The following is a 22,993-nucleotide window of genomic DNA, read 5'->3' as shown; positions in this document are numbered from 1 at the left end:
AAAGAACCTGTTCTTGATCCTATATCATATCCTCCAGCTAATATTTCACTCTGTATCCTCCCTTATAGCAAATTCTCAGCAAAAGTTAACTTCACTATCTCTTCTTTCTCACATATCATTCCATTTTCATCCCAACCCAGTCTAACTTCCCTCCTCTCCACTCTCCCCTAGAGTAACCAATGAATTCCATGTCGCCAAATCTGACAGACATTTCTCTGCATTTAACTTGCTCAGCCTGTCGAGAGCTTTTGGCACAAGTAACCATTCCCTTCTTCATATAGTACCCTTTTTTTTCCTTTTTTTTTGTCTTTTTGTCTTTTCTAGGCAAAATTTCTGCAACTTTAAACATGACTTATTTGCTACTCTCCCCAAATTTTACATCTCTAATCCTGACCTCTCCACCAAGATCAACTCATATTACCAATTGCCTGCTAAAAGTCCCACAAGTAAATGTCTAATGGGTATTTTTGTTTTTTATTTATTATTATTATTATTATTTTGTCTTTTTGCCTTTTCTTGAGCTGCTCCTGTGGCACATGGAGGTTCCCAGGCTAGGGGTCCAATCAGAACTGTAGCCACCGGCCTATGCCACAGCCACAGCAATGCAGGATCCGAGCCGGGTCTGCGACCCACACCACAGCTCACGGCAACGCTGGATCCTTAACCCACTGAGCAAGGGCAGGGATCGAACCTGCAACCTCATGGTTCCTAGTCGGGTTCATAAACCACTGAGCCATGATGGGAACTCCTGTCTAATGGATATTTTAAACCTAACATGCTCAAAACAGTACTCTTGATATCCTCTTTTCTCATAGTCTTCTCTCTCTCACACTCAATAAATAGCACCAACCATCCAACCAGGAATAACTTAAACCAAGACTGTTATCTTTGTGGGGGTTTTTTTTGTGGGGTTTTTTTTCTTGGTTTTTTTGTTGTTGTTGTTTTTTTAGGGCTGCACCCACAGCATATGGAGGTTCCCAGGGTAGGGGCCCAATCGGAGCTGTAGCCACTGGCCTACGCCACAGCCACAGCAATGCGGGATCTGAGCTGTGTCTCCGTGAATGCCAGATCCTTAACCCACTGAGCGAGGCCAGGGATCGAACCAGAGTCCTCATGTATACTAGTAGGATTTGTTAACCACTGAGCCACGATGGGAACTCCCAAGACTGTTATCTTGGAATTTTCTTTTTCCTCATCTCCCACATTCAACTCTTTTGTAAGTCTCACCTGTCTGGAGTTCTCCTTGTGGTTCAGCAGGTTAAGAATCTAACTAGTATCCATGAGGATGCAGGTTCAATCCCTGGCCCTGCTCACTGCATTGAGGATCTGGCATCGCTGTGGTTGTGGCGTAGGCTGGCAGCTATAGCTCTGATTCAACCCCTAGCCTGGGAATTTCCATATGCCACACCTGTGGCCCTGAAAAGCCAAAAAAAAAAAAAAAAAGTCCCACCTGAGTGCCCACAAAATACACCTTGACTCCATACACTTCTTTTTATTCCCACTGTCATCCTACCCAAGCTACTGATTACCTCTTACCTGAACTACTGTAACAGACCTCTAAATGCACAAGAATCTCTCTTTTTCTTTCTTTTTTTGCTTTTTAGGCCTGCACCTGTGGCATATGGAAGCTCCTAGGCTAGGGTGCAGGTATAGCTGCTGGCCTGCATCACAGCGGGATGTGAGCCACATCTGTAACCTACACCACAGCTCACTGGCAACTCCAAATCCCTAACCCACTGAGAGAGCCTAGGGATGGAACCCACATCTTAAGGGATACTAGTCGCATTTGTTTCTGCTGCACCATGATGGTAACTCCCAAGAATCATATTTCTTAAATGAATATTGGGAGTACTCTTGTGATGTGGTAGGTTAAGGATCCGGCAGTTGTCACTGCAGCGGCTCAGGCTGCTTGCTGTGGCATGGGTTCACTCCCTGGCCCAGCAATTTCCACATCCCATGGGTATGGCCAAAAAAAAAAAAAAAATCAATCAACCAATTAAAAAATAAAAATGAGTACTGGATCAGGTCACATTCCTTTTTAAAATGTTTACATGGAAACTGAGGAGCTGATCTAAAATTCTTAGGAGAAAATAAAAGACCAAGAATAGCCTATATAATTTTGAACTAGGAGGAAGAGGAGGCAAAGGGAAGAAGGGCACTTGTTTTTACCTGGTATCAAGATTTACTGTTAAGCCATGGTAATTACAAGAGTGTGAGGGTGTGATATTGGTGTAGGAACAGGCAAAAAGAAAAATGGGGCAGAACAGAGAATCCAGAAAGACACCTACATTTATAAAGCAACTTGGAATACACCACAAGGAACACTATAAATAGAATCTGGGAAAACTGGCTATCAATATTTTAAAAATAAAGTTATATCACATATCATATATAAAAACAAACTCCAGATAGATTAGACTTAATGTGAAAAGCAAAGCTGCAGAATTTTTAGAAAAAAACATAGGAACCTATTATATCAATATAGGGGAAAACTTCATAAATAAAACACTGTAATAAAATTTAAAATAAATAAGTAAATAAAACAAAAAATCACATATCATAAGGAAAAATAAACTTGACTAACTTAAGATGAAAATTTTCTACAAGACAAAAGATAAATATTTATAAGATTTTTAGTGCAGAGAAATATAACAAAAAAAAATCAAAAAAGGTCTAAGTGGTACCACCAAGATTATCCTTTTGGACATTAAAAAGAAATTAACACTTATTACATTATTACATAGCCAGAAAATTCGATCAGTACAGAAAAGTACAAAAAGTGGAAGCCTCTTTCCCCAGAGGTGGGTGACTACTGTGATATTTTTACAGAAGAATTTTAGAATGAGTTTACTAGCACATTCATTTAACTGAAAAATATCTGTGTTTTACTGGTAAGTAAAAAAGCAAATTGCTGAATAATATATATGTTCTATTCCTTAAAAAAATACAAAGATCTGTGTATATGTGTATAAGCAATGGTATGGGAGGAAGGAGAGGGAAGAACATTCTTTTACTTTAGATACTTTTGTGCTATTTGAATTGTCAAAATGAATACAATTAACTTTGTTCTGTAACATGCCTGTAATAAAACAAGCAAACATGAGAAAAAAAAAAAAAAGAAAAGAAAATCTTGCCACATATTGTTCTAGCTGGAGAATTGGAAGGGTATGTGCACCTCCCTCAAATCAAATTGAACAAATTTTTTAAAAAGAAAGGTACAACAATATGTCAATCCAATGAAGCTTTATCTTAAGTAACCTGTAAATTAGGGGAACCCAAAGTAGTTTGGAAAAGAAAAAATAAACCTGAAATATCTAATCAATCTTTTTTTTTTTTTTTTTTGCTTTTTAGGGCCACACTTGAGGCATATGGAGATTCCCACCCTAGGTGTCTAATCCGAGCTGCAGCTGCTGGTCTACACCACAGCCACAAGCAGCGCCAGATCCGAGCCGCATCTGCGACCCACACTACAGCTCAGGACAATGCTGGATCCTTAACCCACTGAGCGAGGCCAGGGATTGAACCCAAAACCTCATGGTTCTTGGATTCCTTTCCACTGTGCCAAGATGGAAACTCCATCAATCTATTTATCTACACATCAAACCATTATCTTCAGGGAAAGCTGTGAGATTTCCACAAGAAGAGAAGATCAATATCCTCTTTGTGCACTCACGTAGTATTTGTTACTGTTATGTACTAATCTTGATAAATTTTAAATAATAAATAATTTTTAAATAAAATAAAACCAAGTTACTGCACATCCCACAAATGAAAAGTAGTAGAGGAAGCAAGAAAGGCAACTTTTTGATACAGTTAGAGCACAGGCTCTGAAATCAGTCCTAGGTTAAACCCTGGCTGCATCACTTTGCGCTGTGCAACTTCAGCAGAAGTTTAAAACTAATTTTACTCATCTGTAAACTAGAAACAGTAATAGCCTCTGCTTCATAGGCTTGTTATGGGGGTTAAATAATGCAAGGAAAGCATTTAATACAGGGCATAGCAATAACATAAAGTGAACTCAGGAAGGGTAAAAGTTGAATCAGAAACGCTGATAACTTTTCCAATATTTCTACTCCTTAGAAACTCAGAAAGCAAGCTGGCAGAGTCAGACCCCAGGTCAAAGCTGAGGTCAGCAGTCACTCTAGCAGTATTACTTCTAGGACAAAGTCAAGGCTGGGGCACTGATCTAAGCTATTCGTTTCATATCAGGCCCTTTTTCGAGTTTCAAAGGGAGACTACACTTCCAGATGGTTCAAAGAAACTGCAACGCTCTTGAGGCAAAACTGGACATAGCGAGGGACTAATAAAGGAACATTCTTTTCCATTTCACTCCAACTAGGAAAAGCCCTCCTAGGTCAGAAGTTTACTGCAACTGCAAAACTAATGTCTTTCGTGGCTCCTCAATAGCACCCCGACCTCAAACGCCCTTCTCAGCGCTTTCCTTCTCCCCTCAATGCCCCTCTAGGGCAGGTTCTTTCCACTAGTTCAAACTCTGTCCAGTTCCGTTTCCAGCCTCAGGGTCTGTTTCTCCCTCTGCATTTTGTTTTGTGTTTTGTTTAGGGTCGTATTTGCGGCATATGGAGGTTCCCAGGCTAGGGGTTGAATCGGAGCTGTAGTTACCAGCCTACACTAGAGCCACAGCAACAAGGGATCCGAGCCGCGTCTGCGACCTACACAACAGCTCACGGCAACGCCGGAGGCCAGGGATGCAACCGGCATCCTCATGGATACTAGTCGGCTTCTTGAGCCACAGCGGGAACTCCGTTCCTCTGCATTTTAGACTTCGCTCCTCCCTCAATTCCTTGTCCTCCGCCCCAGACTCCCCGGTTACTTCAATTTCTTCATCTCTACCTCAGTGTAACCCTTCTGCCTCAACAACCCCTCCTCCGCCTCAGGGACCGCTCCGCCGCCGCGGTTCCCCCGCGTCTACGTCAGATTCCTCTGCCTCCCCCTCAGGTTTCTCCCCTCAGCCTCGGAACCCACGCTCCCGGCTCAGGCTCTCTCCGCCTGGTCCTACCCGGTTGCTCCAGGGTCAGCGCCCCCAGGCGGCGGATGCCCTCCTCGTCCAGATCCCACTGCTCCGCCATCCCCGCCCGCCTGCATCGCAGCGCCGCTCACCTGTCGCTGCGGCCCTCGAGGCAGCCAAGCGCGCGTCAAGCCCCGCCCCGCGCCGCCAGGCCCCGCCCCGCCCCGCGCCCCGCCCCACTCCTGGTAGCCGTTATTGCCAGCGTCACGCGCCTGCCCCCTGCCTCAGGAGCCTAGACCATGGTATGGAGCCTACCCTGGTGGGGGCACAGAAAACACTAAAACAGCGAATGGGAGCGAGGTGGCGGAGGATTAGGGTCGTGGGGTTAGGGACCCGGTTCTGGGACGCTGAGGATGGGTAAAGCCCCAGCCTAGAAGGGCTTGGAGGCTAGTTTTGAGGAGTAGGAAGAATGTGCCTGCTTTGAGAGTTGAAGTGTTCTAGCTCTGAGGGTGTGGGAGACTCCAGGTCTGAAGAGTGGGACTGCGCCTCTGACGGTGTGAAGGTCTTCATATCTCAGTGCTTGGAGATGTTGACTCAGGCAAGGCAGTAGATGGGCAGGTGAACGTCACGGCTGTGGGAAGAACTGAAGGGTTGAGCGGGAAGGTAGCTCTCTGAGGCATGAGGACGCGCCAGCTACTGAAACGCTGGCTCTGAGGAGTTGAGGTCCTTTCTTCAGAGCCTGAGGTAGTCCTTGTTCTACAAAATGATTTGAAAGAAGCTCCTTTGGGAGAGGGATCAGTGTGGAAAAAAGAGATACTCTTTGTGGTGGAGTGGGGATGACTATGCTAGGGCTACCCCATTTCCTGCAGTCAATGTGGCAAGAAGCCTTTTATCCTTAAGTACTACAGGCTTCCAGGCTTGCCTGTGACTGAGGGCTCTCCCCAGGCTGGGGTACTTCTGCACTAACCAGCTACTGAGCAGTCTTTGGGAAGAAAGCTCTGGAACACATAGCCACATCCTTAACCCCTACCCTCACTCCAGAAGGCATCTCTTGAGAGCCCACTTGTGGATGGGACTTGTACCTGTAAGAAGGAGGCAAACTTTATGCCAAGACCCTCTTGTCATGCCCTATCTTTAATAAAAGGAACTGAGACCAGAACTGTGGCTCACCTTCAAGGAGTAGGTTTTCTTTGGCGTCCAAAATCTGCACACTTGGGGCACTTTGAGCTCTCAACCAGCTAGTCACCATTAAGGAGAATAGAAAGCAAAATTGAGTCCTTGCATACTTATAGTTCCTGGTCCAGGTGGGGCCCTTGATTACTCTCAGCTTGTCATGTTTCACCTTAGCCGAGTTTAGAAAGTCCAGAACCTAAGCACCTAAATTAGCTCGTTAGATTAGCTTTTCCAGCTGTGCTTATGTGAGTCATGACACCATTTTACAATTTGTAATCTTTCTCCTAGCCTCAAATGTGCCATATATAATTGTTCTTTATATCTAAATATTTAAATGAGACTATAATGATAAGAGAAAAGGACCCCCACTCCCTTATTTGTTGCACTTGTTTATTTGACTTCCTCAGCTGTCAAAATAGGAGATGGAAGGTTGTTGAAGTGGGCTTTTCCTATCTTGAGGAACCACCTCTCATTTTAACATTCTTTCCACCACCACCATTTTAAAGCTTTTTTTTTTTTTTTTTTTTGTCGTTTTAGGGCCACACCCTTGGCATATGGAGGCTCCGAGGCCAGGGGTCAAATCGGAGCTGTAGCCGCTGGCCTACACCAGAGCTCACGGAAACGCCAGATCCTTAACCCACTGAGCAAGGCCAGGGATTGAACCCACCTCATGGTTCCTAGTCGGATTGGTTTCCACTGTGTCAGGACAGGAACTCTGATTCATCTTATTCTTGATGCATTTAAAAATAAGTTACAGAAGTTCCCGTTGTGGTGCAGTGGTTAACGAATCTGACTAGGAACAATGAGATTGCAGGTTTGATCCCTGGCCTTGCTCAGTGGGTTAAGGATCCGGCGTTGCTGTGAGCTGTCGTGCAGGTCACAGATTTGGCTCAGATCTGGAGTTGCTGTGGCTCTGGCGTAGGCCAGCGGCTGCAGCTCCGATTAGACCCCTAGCTTGGGAACCTCCATATGCCTCGGGTACAACCCTAAGAAGACAAAAAATAAAATAGCCCTAGAAAAGGCAAAAAAAAAATTTTTAACATTTTTTTAATTAAAAATAAAAATAAGTTACAAATATTGGTATATTGCATCCCAATCACTTCAGTGTACATGTTTTGTTACCTAGAATTTGTTAACCTAAAACAGTTATTTTTTTTACCAGCAAAACAGGTTTATTTAGGAGTAGTAAAGAACTGCAACTCAGGGCATGCAAACATGGTGAACCACAGACAAGTCTGATAAAGCAGAAGTGATGAAATTCTTTTATAGAGGAGAAGGGAAAGTTGGGGTGGGGTGTTATAAACAGAAAATCCATTGGGGAAAACTGGGAGTTTGAAGTATAATGGCTTTTCCTTACCTGAGTTGTGACAGTCTCTCATTGGCTGAGCTGTTGTAGAGTCAAGGAGGAAATCTGTCTTCCTCCTGCTGGCCAGTAGTAAGGTAGTGTCACTTCCTGCTGGAGCTTTGGGTTGTGTCTTTTCCTGTTAGGATCTTGACCTTGAGTAGTCTCCTGATTCCCATCTTAACGAGGGCTCCCTTTATTAATTTTCAGAAATTCAGTATTATTTTATAGTTATTTTTAGGTAAAATTTTACATACTATTTATTACTCTTTAAATTTTTTACGAATAGTACTCCTTGAGTGTTTATTTTAAAATCTGATATAGATTTTGTGTTTGTTGGCTTTCTACTTTTCTATAGTGTTGATAATTTAGGTCATCTCGAAGCAAAATGGACAATTTATTTAAGAATAGATAATCTTGGGAGTTCCCGTCGTGGTGCAGTGGTTAACGAATCTGACTAGAAACCATGAGGTTGCGGGTTCGATCCCTGGCCTTGCTCGGTGGGTTAAGGATCCCGCGTTGCCGTGAGCCCTGGTGTAGGTCACAGATGTGGCTCGGATCCTTCATTGCTCTGGCTCTGGCATAGGCTGGCAGCTACAGCTCCGATTAGACCCCTAGCCTGGAAACCTCCATATGCCTCGGAAGCGGCCCAGGAAATGGCAAAAAGACAAAAAAAAAAAAAAAAAGAATAGATAATCTTGGAGTTCCCGTCTTGGCGCAGCAGAAACCAATCTGACTAGGAACCGTGAGGTTGCGGGTTCGATCCCTGGCCTTGCCCAGTGGGTTAAGGATCTGGTGTTGCCGTGAGCTGTGGTGTGGATCGCAGACTTGGCTTGGATCTGGAGTTGCTTTGGCTCTGGCATAGGCATAGACGGGGCCTGGGAACCTCCATATGCTGCCGCTGTGGCCCTTAAAAGACAAAAAGACAAAAAATAAAAATAAAAAAAGAATAAACCGGAACTTCGAACAATGAACTGAGGATGGTTAATGATCTTTGCTACCTTTGTGTGTGTGTGTGAGTGTGTGTGTATATAAAAGAACCCATGGCATTCAGCTGTCCTGCCATGGCTTCAATAATGTAATGTCCCTGCAGGTATGGTCACAAGAGAGCCCTCATGTATTCAGTGGGGTGGGGAGCAGCTCATCATAACTCTTTTTAAGATAGTTTATTAAGATATAATTCATGTACCACACAATTTGCCATTTTAAAGTGTACAGTTCAGTGGCTTTCATATGCAACTATCACCACAATTAGTTTTAGAACATTTTCATCATCCCCAAAAGAAATTCCATACCTATTACTAGTCATTTCCCATTTTCCCCTCCAACCTCCCTAGCCTAGGGCACCACTAATCTATTCTCTATGACTGTAAATTTGCCTATTCTGCACATTATATATAGATGGAATAATAAGTGGTCTTTTGTGTCTTTTATGTCTTAAAACATGTTTCAAAGTTTCATCTACATTCTAGTGTTTATTGGTACTTTATTCCTTTTTATTGACAAACAATATTCCATTTTGTGAATAAACTACATTTTTTTTTTATTCGTTCATCAGCTGATGAACATTTTGGTTGTTTCTACTTTTTGGCTATTATGAGTAACTCTTCTATGGACATTTGTCTGCAAGTTTTTGTGTGGCTATAGGCATTCATTTGCATTTATATCTAGAAGTAGAATTGCTGAACTGTGTTTAATGTTTTGAGGAACCACTGAACTGTTTTCCAGAGCAGGTGCACTATTTTATATTCCCATCAGCAGTGTATGAGAGTTCCAATTTCTCCAATCTTTGTCAACACTCGTTATTATCTATTATTTTGACTCAGGCCATCCTAGTAGGTGTGAAATGGTATCTCATTGTGAGTTTTACTTTGCATTTGATGATGTTAAGTATGTTTTCATGTGCTATTTGTTCTTGTATTTCTGTTGTTTAGTAGTAAATATTATTTTTACAAATACAAAATTATAAATACAAATTATTTTTCAGATGATTTGCAAATATTTTGTTCCATTATATAGATTATCTTTTTACTTTCTTGGTAATGTCCTTTGAAGCACAATTTTTTAAAATTTTTATGAAGTTTTATTTATTTGTTTATTTCATTTCTCCTTTTTATATCTTATCTAAGAAAGCATTGTCTAATCCATGGTCATGAAGATTTTGTTTTCTTCTAAGGGTTTTATATTTTTAGCTCTTATTTTTAGGCTTATGATCCATTTTGTGTTAATTTTTTGTATGGTGTGACAGAGTCCAACTTTTCTTTTGACATGTGAATGTCCAGTTATCCCAGAACTATTTTTTGAGAAGGATATTCTTTTTTTTTTTTTTTTTTCTCTGTCTTTTTGTCTTTCCTAGGGCCTCACCGACAACATACGGAGGTTCCCAGGCTAGAGGTCTAATTGGAGCTGTTGCCGCCGGCCTATGCCAGAGCCACAGCAACGCAGGATCTGAGCCAAATCTTCGACCTACACCACAGCTCACAGCAATGCCGGATCCTTAACCCACCGAGCAAGGCCAGGGATCGAACCCACCACCTCATGGTTCTTAGTCAGATTCGTTGACCACTGAGCCATGACGGGAACTCCATGGAATTGTTTTCTTAATTTTATTTTTATACTGTTCACTGCTGGTGTATAAATACAATTGATTTTTGTATTGATTGGTATCTTTCAATCTTCTTGAACTCATTTCTAATAATTTCATAGTGAATTCCTTAGGATTTTCCACATGCAAGATCCTATCATCTACAAATAGAGATAATTTTACCTCTTCCTTTCCAGTATGGATGATTTTTATTTCTATTTATTTTGTCTTTTGTCTTTTAGGGCCGCACCTGCAGCATATGGAGGTTCTAGTTGGATTCATTAACCACTGAGCCACAACTGGAACTCCTTGTCTTTTGTTTTTTTTTAGGGCTGCACCTGAGGCATATGGAGGTTCCCAGGCTAGGGGTCTAATCGGAGCCACAGCTGCTGGCCTACACCACAGCCACGGCAATGCCAGAGCCACAGCAATGCCAGATTTGAGCCGCATCTGCGACCTACACCACAGCTCACAGCAACTCCAGATCCTTAACCCACTGAGCGAGGCCAGGGATCGAACCCACAATCTCATGGTTCCTACTCGGATTTGTTTCTGCTGCACCATGACGGTAACTCCTATTTCTTTTTCTTGTATAGACCTCTTTTCATTTTCTCTTTAGGAGGAGCCTGGTATGCCTCATGAATCAGCAGAGGATTTGTTTCATTTCAACGTTGGGGGCTGGCATTTCTCAGTTCCCAGAAGCAAACTCTCTCAGTTCCCAGACTCCCTACTATGGAAAGAGGCTTCAGCCTTGACCTCTTCAGAAAGCCAGAGGCTATTCATTGACAGAGATGGTTCCACATTCAGGCACGTGCACTATTACCTCTACACCTCCAAACTCTCCTTCTCCAGTTGTGCAGAATTGAACTTGCTCTATGAGCAAGCACTGGGTCTGCAGCTGATGCCTTTGCTCCAGGTAAGATACTCTTTTCTTCCAGGAATGGTGATCAGTAATATAAGCCTTACATCACTAAAATGTTGTGTCTTTTATATATTGGTTGCTTTATATATTGGGTTCTTTATATATATATATAGGTTCTTAATGAAGAAGTGTGATGAGTGAGTGAAAGTAATAAATAGCACACTAGAAATGCATGCTCTGAATAAAGGATTTAATCCTGACTCTGCCTTATCTATACCAGCAGCCACTGCAGATCCAGGATAGGACTTATGATTCCCCTGAAAGAGTGTTCTGGACTCTTGAAAATCGCAGCTTAAGGTTTTTTTTTTTTTTTTTTTTGGAGGGGGGGGCACCCGTGGTATAGGAAAGTTCCCAGGCTAGGGATCAAATCGGAACCTTTACCTGCCTATGCCACAGCCATGGCAATGCCGGATCTGAGCCACATCTACGACCTACACCACAGCTCATGGCAACGCCAGATCCTTAACCCACTGAGCAAGGCCGAGGATTGAACCCATATCCTCATGAATGCTAGTCTGTTTCCTTACCACTGAGCCACAATGTGAACTCCCTAGTTTAAGCTTTTTATTTTTGTTCTTGAATTTTTTTTTTTTTTGGCTTTTTGCCTTTTTGCCATTTCTAGGGCCGCTCCCGCCGCATATGGAGGTTCCCAGGCTAGGGGTCTAATTGGAGCTGTAGCCACCGGCCTATGCCAGAGCCACAGCAACACAGGATCCGAGCTGCAACTGCGAACTACACCACAGCTCACGGCAACACAGGATCCTTAACCCACTGAGCAAGGCCAAGGATTGAACCCACAACCTCATGGTTCCTAGTCAGTTTGTTAACCACTGAGCCACGACGGGAACTCCCTGTTCTTGAATTTTAAAAGGTGAAAACATGGAGTTCCCATCGCAGCTCAAAGGTAACTAACCTGGCTAGGATCCATGAGGATGCGGGTTTGATCCCTGGCCTCACTCAGTGGGTTAAAGGATCTGGCATTGCTATGATCTGTGGTGTAGGTCTCAGATGAAACTTGGATCCCGCATTGCTGTGGCTGTGGCATAGGCCAGCAGCCGTAGCCCCGATTTGACCCCTAGTCTGGGAACCGCCACATGCCACAGGTGCTGCCATTAAAAAGAAACAGAAAGGAAAGGAGAGTCACTTATTCACTGCAGATAATAAAAATGTCAAGGCAATTTTCTTAAGAACAATTTTATTTTTTTATGATGATTTTTATTTTTTCCATTATAGCTGGTTTACAGTGTTCTGTCAATTTTCTACTGTACAGCAAGGTAACCCAGTCACACACACATGTATACATTCCTTTTTTCTCACATTATCATGCTCAGTCATAAGTGACTAGATATAGTTTCCAGTGCTATACAGCAGGATCTCATTGCTTATCCATTCCAGAGGCAGTCATTTGCATCTATTAACACCAAATTCCCAATCCATCCCATTCCCTTCCCCTCCCCGTTGGCAACCACAAGTCTGTTCTCCATATCCATGATTTCCTTTTCTGTGGAAAAGTTTAAGAACCATTTTAAAGAGCACAAACCTATTATACGATTTATCAAGCTCTTTAGTTCCTTTGATGTCCTTACTTCCCAAATTAAAACAAATGTATTTGGGAAGCAGCTTCTAAATGGGAAGTAATAACTCAGAGGCATTGGTCCAGTTCCAAAGTTCCAAGTTGTATGAGCAGTAGAAGTATTTGAGGGATCATATGGATCTGCTTCCTAAAACAGACCATAAAACAAGTGATTATGTTTTGATAATAGTGCTTTCAAAGAAATAAACATTTAGGCTGGCCCAACTAAAGTGGTATTTATTCACTGAAGCAGAGTATAAATACAGCTGGAGAATCAACAGCAATCTCAAGCAAATCAACAGCCTCACACATTTCCACCACTTTTCCACTGCTAAGGCCTGTCCATCCACACACCCACGTTCTTGCCTAAATGTACAAACATTTGCTTGGAGAAAGTGGAGTTTGCCAATTCTTAGTCTAAAAACCTTTCTCAGGGAGCCTAACTTAATGCATTCAGCCAGTATTTATTTAAAGCATTCTGAGTACCAGGCCCTATTTCTATGGACTTTAAGGAAAACAGGATTATCCAATAAAAATATGTTAACCACATATGTGAACCACATGTATAATTGAAATTTTTCTAGTAACCACATTAAAAAACAAACAAACAAAAAAAAAAACAAAGCAGGTGAGGAGTTCCCATTGTGGCTCAGCGGGTTAAGAACCCTGACATAGTCTCCATGGCATATGCAGGCAGTTTCGATTCCTGAGCTCACTTAGTGGGTTAAGGATCCAGTGTTGTCAAAAGCTGCAGCATAGATCACAGATGCAGCTCGGATCCAGCTTTGCTGTGGCTGTAGCGTATGCCAACGGCCACAGCTCCCGATTTGACCCCTGCCACAGGTGCAGCGTTAAGAAGAAAAAAAAAGGATAGTAACTTTAGTAATATATTTTATTTAACCCAATATATTTAAAACACTGTCATTTCAGTATGTAATCAATATTTTGAGTGATATATTTTATATTCTTTTATGTACTAAGTCGAAATCTAATGTGTGTTTTATACTTAGAGCACAACTCAGATTCAGATTATCGTATTTCAAGTACTCAATAGCCATGTATGGCTCATGGCTGCCATATTGGACAGCACATATTTAAATTGTTCTAAACTGTTAGTGCTGCTCACTGCAGAGTCTTTCAGATTTAGCCCCCAATAATAAAAATGGAGGTTTGTCTCCCACTAACTGTAGTTGCCATGTACTCAACAGGTGGCATATACTACAGGATTATCTGTAACATAGTAGGCTTTGTTTGGAAGCCATATAGGAACCGATGAGCAGAATGAGATGGGAAGCTTCTGGAGGACAGACACGTGAGCTCACACTGCTACTCTGCTCTCTACCCTTCCTCACTCCTCTACTTCCCTACCCTTAATCTCTCCCAGCCCCCACTCCACTTGCCCACCCCATTTCCCCCCAGTCTGTAGCTTTGGCCTTCAAAGGGCACACTCAATACTATTATTGTTTGATTCTAAGTGTAATGTTTATTGTGTATTAAGCACCAATCACAGGCCAAGCACTGGAGATAAAGCAATAAACCATATAGCCATACAAGGTCAAATAGAGGTATGCGCTTTGAAAAGCAGATCAGTGTTTCCTATATAATAGTGAAGAAGGAGGGCTTCACTATTCTAGTATTCTAGGGCTTCTTGGGGTTTCAGAATGTGATTGTATGATTTTATTTTTGTATTATAGTTTTAAATTTATTCTGCTTGTCACTGCCCTCGTAGTACTGGAATTTAGTTGAAGGAATAAAGCATTTACATCTAGTTTGCTTTTTTAAAAACATACAGGTGTGTAGTATATGATAAGGAGCTAGCAAGTGACTGAGACCAGGCAAGCTATTGCTTTAGAAAGAATGGTCAGGGCTGGCCTCATTGACAAGACAACATTTGAGCGGAAATCTGTACGAAAAAGTTAAAAGTCATGCAGTTGCCTGGGAAAGAGTTTCAAGGCATAAGGAACACACAAACACAAATGCCCTGAGGTTACAGTGGCTTGGAAGAAGCAGACTCAGAGGGTCTTTGTCAGGTGCAAAAGAGGTAGGGGGATGGCTAAAACTAGATGAGGTCAGAGGAAACTAGGGACCGGATCTTGCAGCGTCTTATAGATGACATTGAAGACAGGATCTATTCTAAATGTTATAGGTAGCTTTTAGAGATGTTTAAAGAAAGAAGTAAAATGATTAATTTTTTAAAAGATCATTGGACCTTGAGTTAAGCAATGGTTTCTCAGGTACAACATCAAAAGCACAAGCAACAGAAGAAAAACCAGATGAATTGGATTTCATCAAAATTTAAAAAAAAAAATGTGTTTCAAAGGATACCATCAAGGACGTGATGTCATGGCCCAGTGGTTAACGAACCCGACTAGTATCCATGAAGACTCAGGTTTGACCCCTGGCCTCTCTCAGTGAGTTAAGGATCTGGCGTTGCCGTGAGCTGTGGTGTAGGTCGCAGATGCGGCTCAGATCCTCCGTTGCTGTGACCGTAGCATAGGCCAGCAGCTACAGCTCCAATTCAACCCCTAGCCTAGGAACTTCCATATGTCGTGGGTACAGCCCTAAAAAGACAAAAGACAAAAACAAAAACCAACCAACCATGAAATGACCAAAGGATTTGAATAGACATTTCTCCCAAAAAGATATACACACGGGCAATAAGCACATGAAAAGATATTCAGTATCTTTAGCCATCAAGGAAATGCAAATCAAAACCACAAGGCACAAGGAGTTACCACTTTACACCTACTATGATGCCTCTCATCATAGAGTTCTCTTGTGGCACAGCAAGTTAAGGATCCCGTGTTGTCATTGCAGCAGTTTGGGTCGCTGCTGTGGCACAGGTTCAGTCCCTGGCCAGGAAACTTCCACATGCCATGGGCATAGCCAAAAACAAAAAAAGAAAAAAAACATCAAAACAAAGCAAACAAAAAAAAGAAATTAATAGGTGTTGGCAAAGATGTGGAGAAATCAGAACCCTCATACACTGTTGATAGGAATGTAAATTTGTACAAACTCTTTGGAAAACAGTCTAGCAGTTCTTCATAAAATTAAACATGGCGTTACCATATAACCTAGCAGTTCCTTCAACTCCTAGGTGTATACCCAAGAGAAATTAAAATTTATAGTATGTCCACACAAACACTTATAGAAAAATGTTCATAGCAGCATTATTTATAATAGCCCCAAAGTGGAAACAACCTATATGTTCCTCAGCTGATGAACAGACAAACTAAATGGTATATCCATAAAATGGAATATTATTTGTCAAGAAAAAGGAATGAGTACTGATACGTGTAACAACAAAGATGAACTTTGAAACATTATGCGAAGTGAAAGAAGTCAGAAACAAAAGACTTATTATATGATTCCATTTATATGAAATGTGCAGAATAGGCAAAGTTACAGGGACAGAAAGTGATCAGTGCTTGCCTAGGGCCAAGGTACAGAGTGAGAAGGATAAAATGAGTGAAAATGGGCATTGACTGCTAATATATACAGGGTTTCTTTTTATAGTGTTGAAATAGATTTTGATGATGGGTGCACAACTCTTGAGAATATACTAAAAACCACTGAACTGTATAATTTAAGTGGTTAAATCTTACTATAATTTATATATAATATGAAATTTGTTCACATTAAGTGTAATATGAAATATATTTTAATACATTAGGATATATTTTAATACATTAATATATTAATACATTTAATAACCAGGAGTTACAGACTATATCCCATGGACCAAATACAGCCTGCTACCTTTTTTGTACAACCTTGGAGCTAAGAATGGTTTTCACATTTTTAGATGGTAGAAAAAAATCAAAAAGAAAAATATTTTGTGGCGCAATAATTATATGAAATTTAAATTTCAGTGTTTATTAACAAGATTTTATTAGAACTCACCAAGCTCATTTGCAATATATTGTCTATAGCTGCTCTCAAGCTACAATAAAGAGTTGAATAGTTGAAACAGGAACTATATCTCAAAGCCTGAAATATTTACTATGTGGCCTTTTACAGAAAAAAAAAAATTTACTCACCCCTGGCCTAGACTTTACTGGGGAAGAGGAGGAAGCAGGAAGACAAGTTAGGAGGTTCCTGCAGTATTCAAATGAAAGTGATGGTTTGGCCTAAGGTGGTAATAGCCAACTTAGAAGTGTTCAAGTTCTGGATATGTCTTGATGACAGAACTGACAGGGTTTGCTGATGAATTGGAGTGAGAGAGATTGGATAACTCCTATGTTTGTATCCTGAGCAACAAGGTGAATGATGGATTGTGAGGTTCAGGTTTAGAGGGGAAAATCAGAAGTTCAAATTTGAATATTAAGTTTTTGGGTGTTTTGAGGTTTTGGTTTTGTTTTGTTTTTGCTTTTTTAGGGCCGCACCCGCAGCTTATGGAGGTCCCCAGGCTAGGGGTCAAATTGGAGCTACAGCTGCCAGCCTACACCACAGCCACAGCAACGCGGGATCCGAGCCAAGTCTGCAACCTATACCACCGCTCACGGCAACACCAGATCCTTAACCCACTGAGTGAGGCCATGGTTGGAACTTGTGTCCTCATGGACACTAATCAGATTCTTTTCCGCTGTGCCACGATGTATTGAATGTATTAAGTTTGAGAGGAAAGAAAATGGTGCTTGTTAAACATCCAAGTGATGTTGGGAAGGCAGAAACCAGATGTATAGAGCTGGAATTCCTGGGAGTAGTCAGGTCTAGAAACATAAATTAGGAGCCATCAAGGTTGGTATGTAAATCCATGAGCCTGGATCTTAGGAATGCCATATCTTGTTCCCAGGGAAAATATAAAGTAGTTGTTATATATGTGTATGTTAATATCACAGTGCTTCCTAGAACTTTCTGTGTAATTTGAGAAGTCTCCTTTGTGTAAATGTAAACTGCTCCAACCATCTCACATGCTATCAGCTTGTTTGGGAGTTACAGCTGCTACTGTAGAGTGTGAAATTCCCCTGCAGGGTCACTCATAGGGGTTCATGGTTCATGGAAAACTATTGATTCCCTTTTACTTGTCCCCTTGAAGTTCACTGAGGACTTAGTGCATTGACAATACATTCCACTTGTGTTTTCTTTTTCACTGCCTTCTGAGGACTTCTAAGTTTGGAAACTTAAATTGTTCCACCTGCAAATGTTTTGCTAACAGCAAATAACCCAGATACACCCGCATTCCTTGTGCTCAAGGGAGCCATGGGGGGTTACACTGATCCTCACAGGATAGCCCATCTGCTTCTTCTGGCTCAGATCCCAATACATATACACACTTAAATGCATGCATGGGCACACACGCATGTACACACACACACACACACACACACACACACACACACTTCTTAAAGTTGAGCCATGTCCATGAGCATCCTAAATGCTTTCTCTCCAAACTTGCTGTTTCCTCTTTCTAGAATGCTTCCCCTTCAAGGTTTAGCTTAAATGAGGGCCATGGGAAGACTAGCCTGTTACTTCCAGGTAGTTTTTGTTGTTCTGCTCTCATCAGTGATAATTTTGTTGGGATCATGTATTCATAGGTCTTTCTCCCTCACTATCCTGTATTCTTTTCGTATTTACATTCCTAGCATCTCTCAGAGTACTGGGGCTGTAATAGGAGTTTAATCAATGTCTGCTGAGAGAACATGGAATGATTTACCCAAGATGACCTATGAAAGCTGAACCTATTTCAATAGGGTGAGGGGACTGGAACTGACAGTAGAGGGGCAGGTTTGAGATGCTGATAGGTGTGTCTTATTCAGCTTTTTTGGCTGATAGCAGCTGTTCTCCACATCCTTTTGTTCTACCAGCCTTGTTACCTTTGAGCTTCCAAGTGGTGCTGGCCCTCCTTGTCTTTACAAAACAGTTGGAAATTCGCAAACTCCCCCAATCTCTCTTACCATCACATTCCTGCCAACAGCCCACATCAGAGCATAAGATGCTGCTTGTGGAAAACCTCCATTAAATCCCAAGGCTCTGCCAGTAGGGCATTTGTCAGCCACCTTTTGGCAGCTGTACACACACATACACACACATTCGCCCCCTTGCCATCAGTCTTATATTGCTCCTGATTGACAGATTTTCTCACTACTATCTAGGCCAAAAGCAACATTAATTATCCTTGTGCTAGCAATTAGCCATCTGAATTAAGGTCTGTATCTCCCTAAAGAAATCCTCCCTCTAGTAACTTTCTGGGTCATAACATATGAAGAGTAAAAATAGTAGAAGTAATATTCAGGCAGACAAAAGGGGAATTGAAGTCTATCAAAGACTAGCCGCACACTCTGTGACAAACTCAGTCAGCAAAGCCAAAGGACAGCCAGAAGCATAGGCTTTCTGAAGTGTTCTTAATATATTCACTCATTAATTCATCCACAAAAATGTATGGAGATCCCATAGACACTATTGTGGGTGCTGCAAATACAGCAGAGAACAGTTTCCTCATAGTCTTGGAGGCTGTATCTGTTAGGGGAGACTGGCAGACAGTAAATAAATAAGTAGGTGTTATTAAGAAAAATAAAGCCAGGTGAGGGGGATTAAGGGATACTTTCTGTGGATTCTTACAGCACCCAAATGGCTTTCCATGAGGAGAAGGCCTTGTATTTCTAGAAGTCAGAGCAAGGATTGGCTAAAGAGGAAGTTTAGAAAACAACTTAGTTGGAAGTTCCCATTGTGGCTCAGCGGTAATGAGCCCAACTAGTATCCATGAGAATGCGGGTTTGATCCCCGGCCTCACTCAGTGAGTTAAGGGTCTGGGGTGCCATGAGCTATGGTGTATGTAGGTCGCAGACACAGCTCAGATCTGGCATTGCTGTGGCATAGGCTGGCAGCTGTACCTCTGATGCCATATGCCACAGGGGTGGCCCAAAAAAAAAAAGAAAGAAAAAGAAAGAAAGAAAAGAAAAGAAAGAAAACAACCTGGTTGAGGCTTCTGGGCCTAACGCATGCAGCATGTCTTGACTGGCAGGAATTGCGATCTTTGTAGATTTATTTGTTGGAGTTTTTCCCCTTTTTAAGATTTATCAAACAAGGGGGTCCCATTGTGGCTCAGTGGTTAACGAATCCGACTAGGAACCATGAGGTTGCGGGTTCGGTCCCTACCCTCGCTCAGTGGGTTAACGATCTGGCGTTGCCGTGAGCTGTGGTGCAGGTTGCAGACGCGGCTTGGATCCCGCGTTGCTGTGGCTCTGGTGTAGGCTGGTGACCACGGCTCCGATTAGACCCCTAGCCTGGGAACCTCCATATGCCACGGGAGCGGCCCAAGAAATAGCAAAAAGACAAAAAAAAAAAAAAAAGAATGACTCTCTTCTGCTCTTTCACATGTGCACTGTTCTCCTCTATTGCTCAGTGCCTTCAGGAAAGCACTCCCCATGACACACCATTGTCCAGTCCTTCCACATATCCACCAGCCAACCAAATAGATGGAGAATCTTTCCCACTCTGGTCCTCTCCTTTTGCAGACTTTAAGCAGTTATGCGGGTGCCATTTATAGCAATGGCCACCAGAGGGCTCTCCTCAAAGCTCAGGATTTCCTTGAGCAGATTCTTTTATTTATTATTTAATCTGAGGTGTTCTGTCCATTATAAAGCTCTTAGAGAAAAAAAAAATTATCATGTGGTGTCTCTAGAGGACTACTTTTCCAGATAGCTCCAAAACTTTCTTCGAAAAATACTATTTTCTTCTAAGGAAGGGACAGAAAAAATGGGCTTGATGTTATGGTAATCTGTTCCCTGTGAAGGAATTTTGAGGGGCCCTGAGTGTGGGATGAAGATACTCATCCCTGGGCTTCAATCAAGCCTACCTGGGGTGCTGCATTCCAGCCTCAGCCCACTCCTGGTCACCTGCTCCTTCAAATGGAGAAGCTCTGGACTTGGAAGACTGGGCAACTCACAATCCTTTGCCTACAACTGCCTTATCACCAAAACGGGAATGCAGACACCACATATATCTCACAGGGTTGTGTCAGCGTAAACGAGCAAACATATGAGAAAGTGCTTTGAAAAGTGTGGTGCCCTGTGCTACCTCCATTTCCCTACTTAAAACCACATTCCAGGATTAGGATGAACACAAACAATAAGCAGATAACAATTATATCAGATCAAAAGGGTTTTTGAACTTGAGGGGAAATGAAAGCAGAAAATCTCAAGTTTTTAATAATTAAATATAAATTACTCAGCATTGTTTAAGATAAATTTCTTTTTTTGCTCTTTAGGGCTGCACCTGTGCCATAATGGAAGTTCCCAGGCTAGTGGTCGAATTGGAGCTGCAGCTGCTGGCCTACACCACAGCTCATGGCAATGCTGGATCCCTGACCCACTGAGCCAAGCCAGGGAATTGAATACACACCCTCATGGATACCTATTGGATTTGTTTCTGCTGTGCCACAATGGGAACTCCTAAGATAAATTTCTATTAATCAACATAAAATTATAATCCAGAAAAAACTGTTTCAAATCAGAAAAGAGGAATTCCTGCCATGGCACAGCAGAAACGAATCTGACTAGTACACATGAGGATGTGGGTTCAATTCCTGGCCTCTCTCAGTGGGTCAGGGATCCGGCATTGCAGTGAGCTGTGGTGTAGGTCACAGACATGGCTCAGATCCCAAGTTGCTGTGGCTGTGGCATAGGTGGCAGCTGTAGCTCCGATTTGACCTGTAGCCTGGGAATTTCCATATGCCATGAGTACGGCCCTAAAAAGCAAGAAAAAAAAAATCAGAAAAGAAATAGTCACTGTCTGACTATCAGCATATATTACAGACATAAATTTTTACATTTCTGTGTGAGTGACTCAGTTTATTTCAAAACCCTTTACTAAAGTAAGTCACATACTATTTCTCCTGGTATTTTACCCTAGAATTGGTAGATAGTTACTTGGTTTAGAATTTTCAAAGCAATAATCTTCTTTATATAACAGACTCTAGATAATCTGAAGGAAGGGAAACACCATCTACGTGTGAGGCCTGCAGACATACCTGTTGCTGAGAGAGCATCTTTGAATTACTGGCGAACATGGAAGTGTATCAGCAAACCCTCAGAATTTCCAATAAAAAGCCCAGCCTTTACAGGTATAAACACAGGCTGACCTTTTCTAAAGCCTGCACCAGCTTCCCTTTTCCTTACTCTAACAGACGTAGCTTCCATCCAGAGAGTGCCCTGATTTCTGAACTAGTTCTGGATGATTTTTCTACTTTCCTGTCACCTCCTTTGATCTTGTAATTGCCACATACCCTCTCCATGGCAGCTTTCCCACTGGAACTAAACATCCTCCTCCATGTTCATTCTTCTGCATACTGGTTTCATCTGGGCAAGTCTGGGCTGCATTCCACCCCCTCCTGGTGATCCAGGGATTTTACCACCCTTTTTTTTTTTTAAATATGGAATGCTTCACGAATTTAGGTGTCATCCTTGTGCAGGGGCCATGCCAATCTTCTCTCTATTGTTACAATTTTAGTATATGTGCTGCCAAAGCAAGCACTTTACCACCCTTTCAGGTAACCTCTAACACAAGGAATGTCCCCAAACTGACTGATGAATGCCTTGCAGCATAGTTGACCTCTTTGGGACACCAGAATACGATTCATGGTTTCTGATGAGTTTTGAGGTCTCAGGAGAGTCCAATGATCTATTTTACCTGTAGGTCACAGTGATTGGTTTGATCAATTAGAAAGAAAAAAATAGGTAACCAGTATGAATTTAAAGACTTTGAGTACATAAGCTAAAATTTCACATGTCCTACTACCCTTCAGATCTCCATGCCCTGTTCTCCACTACATTCCTGCCAAACCTGAGATTACATCTGAAAATAGAAGAAGGAGGCATTGGAGTTCCCTCTGTGGCACAATGGAATCCACGGCATATTTGCGGTGCCAGGAAGCAGATTCAATTTCCATCTAGTGCAGTGGGTTAGAGGATCCAATGTTGCCACAGGCTTGGATCTAATCCCTGGCGAGGAAATTCCATATGCCACAGGGTGGCCAGAAAAAACAGGAGGCTTCTTGCAAGGGCCATCTCCAGGGTGATCTCTCCAACTTCCTCTGGGGCTCCTGGGTCAGTAAGAGCTCCACCTGCCTCTGAGAGCCCTGGCCTCTGGGAGGTAGTGATGCTCCTCTGTACATTCTCCTCTAGGCCTACATGATAAGGCACCTTTGGGACTCATGGATACACCACTGTTAGACACAGAAGAGGAAGTGCAGTACTGCTTCCTGCCCTTAGACCTAGTGGCCAAGTATCCAAGCCTAGTGACTGAAGACAACCTGCTGTGGCTGGCTGAGACTGTGGCCCTGATCGAGTGCGAGTGCAGCGAGTTCCGCTTCATTGGTGATTGCTCTATCCTGGGGGTTGGGGGGTTAGGGGGCAGGGGTGGGCTGATAGGGTTCATCCACCCCTGCTAACCCCACACCCCCTGGAGGCCCAGCTTGGGGCTTAGGGCCTCAG

The 22,993-nt window shown here is 42.3% G+C and overlaps 2 protein-coding genes and 1 non-coding gene across 4 annotated transcripts in view; 1 reads left to right on the top strand and 2 right to left on the bottom strand.

Moving 5' to 3' along the window:
• LRRC36 (leucine rich repeat containing 36) overlaps positions 1 to 5,150 on the bottom strand; it is a 72,977-nt gene extending 67,827 nt beyond the window's left edge. Inside the window, exon 1 of one of the 2 annotated variants that reach the window (XM_047792662.1) lies at positions 5,018 to 5,150. In XM_047792662.1, coding sequence (XP_047648618.1) covers positions 5,018 to 5,087 — 70 coding nt within the window. In that variant the 5' untranslated portion in view covers positions 5,088 to 5,150. The remainder of the gene's footprint in view (positions 1 to 5,017) is intronic. The other variant, XM_047792664.1, reaches the window with a different exon arrangement.
• Positions 5,151 to 5,216: 66 nt separating this feature from the next.
• KCTD19 (potassium channel tetramerization domain containing 19) overlaps positions 5,217 to 22,993 on the top strand; it is a 30,057-nt gene continuing 12,280 nt past the window's right edge. The window contains exons 1-4 of the mRNA XM_047792758.1: positions 5,217 to 5,268; positions 10,685 to 10,981; positions 21,474 to 21,624; positions 22,685 to 22,876. Coding sequence (XP_047648714.1) covers positions 5,266 to 5,268; positions 10,685 to 10,981; positions 21,474 to 21,624; positions 22,685 to 22,876 — 643 coding nt within the window. The 5' untranslated portion in view covers positions 5,217 to 5,265. The remainder of the gene's footprint in view (positions 5,269 to 10,684; positions 10,982 to 21,473; positions 21,625 to 22,684; positions 22,877 to 22,993) is intronic.
• On the bottom strand, positions 21,928 to 22,034 carry LOC125134861 (U6 spliceosomal RNA). Its single transcript, XR_007136848.1, has one exon. It is a non-coding gene; the product is annotated as a U6 spliceosomal RNA (small nuclear RNA).

The sequence above is a fragment of the Phacochoerus africanus genome, chromosome 8 (assembly GCF_016906955.1).
Source record: "Phacochoerus africanus isolate WHEZ1 chromosome 8, ROS_Pafr_v1, whole genome shotgun sequence".
NCBI classification, from domain to species: Eukaryota; Metazoa; Chordata; class Mammalia; order Artiodactyla; family Suidae; genus Phacochoerus; species Phacochoerus africanus.
This window is presented reverse-complemented; position numbering and strand designations above follow the sequence as displayed.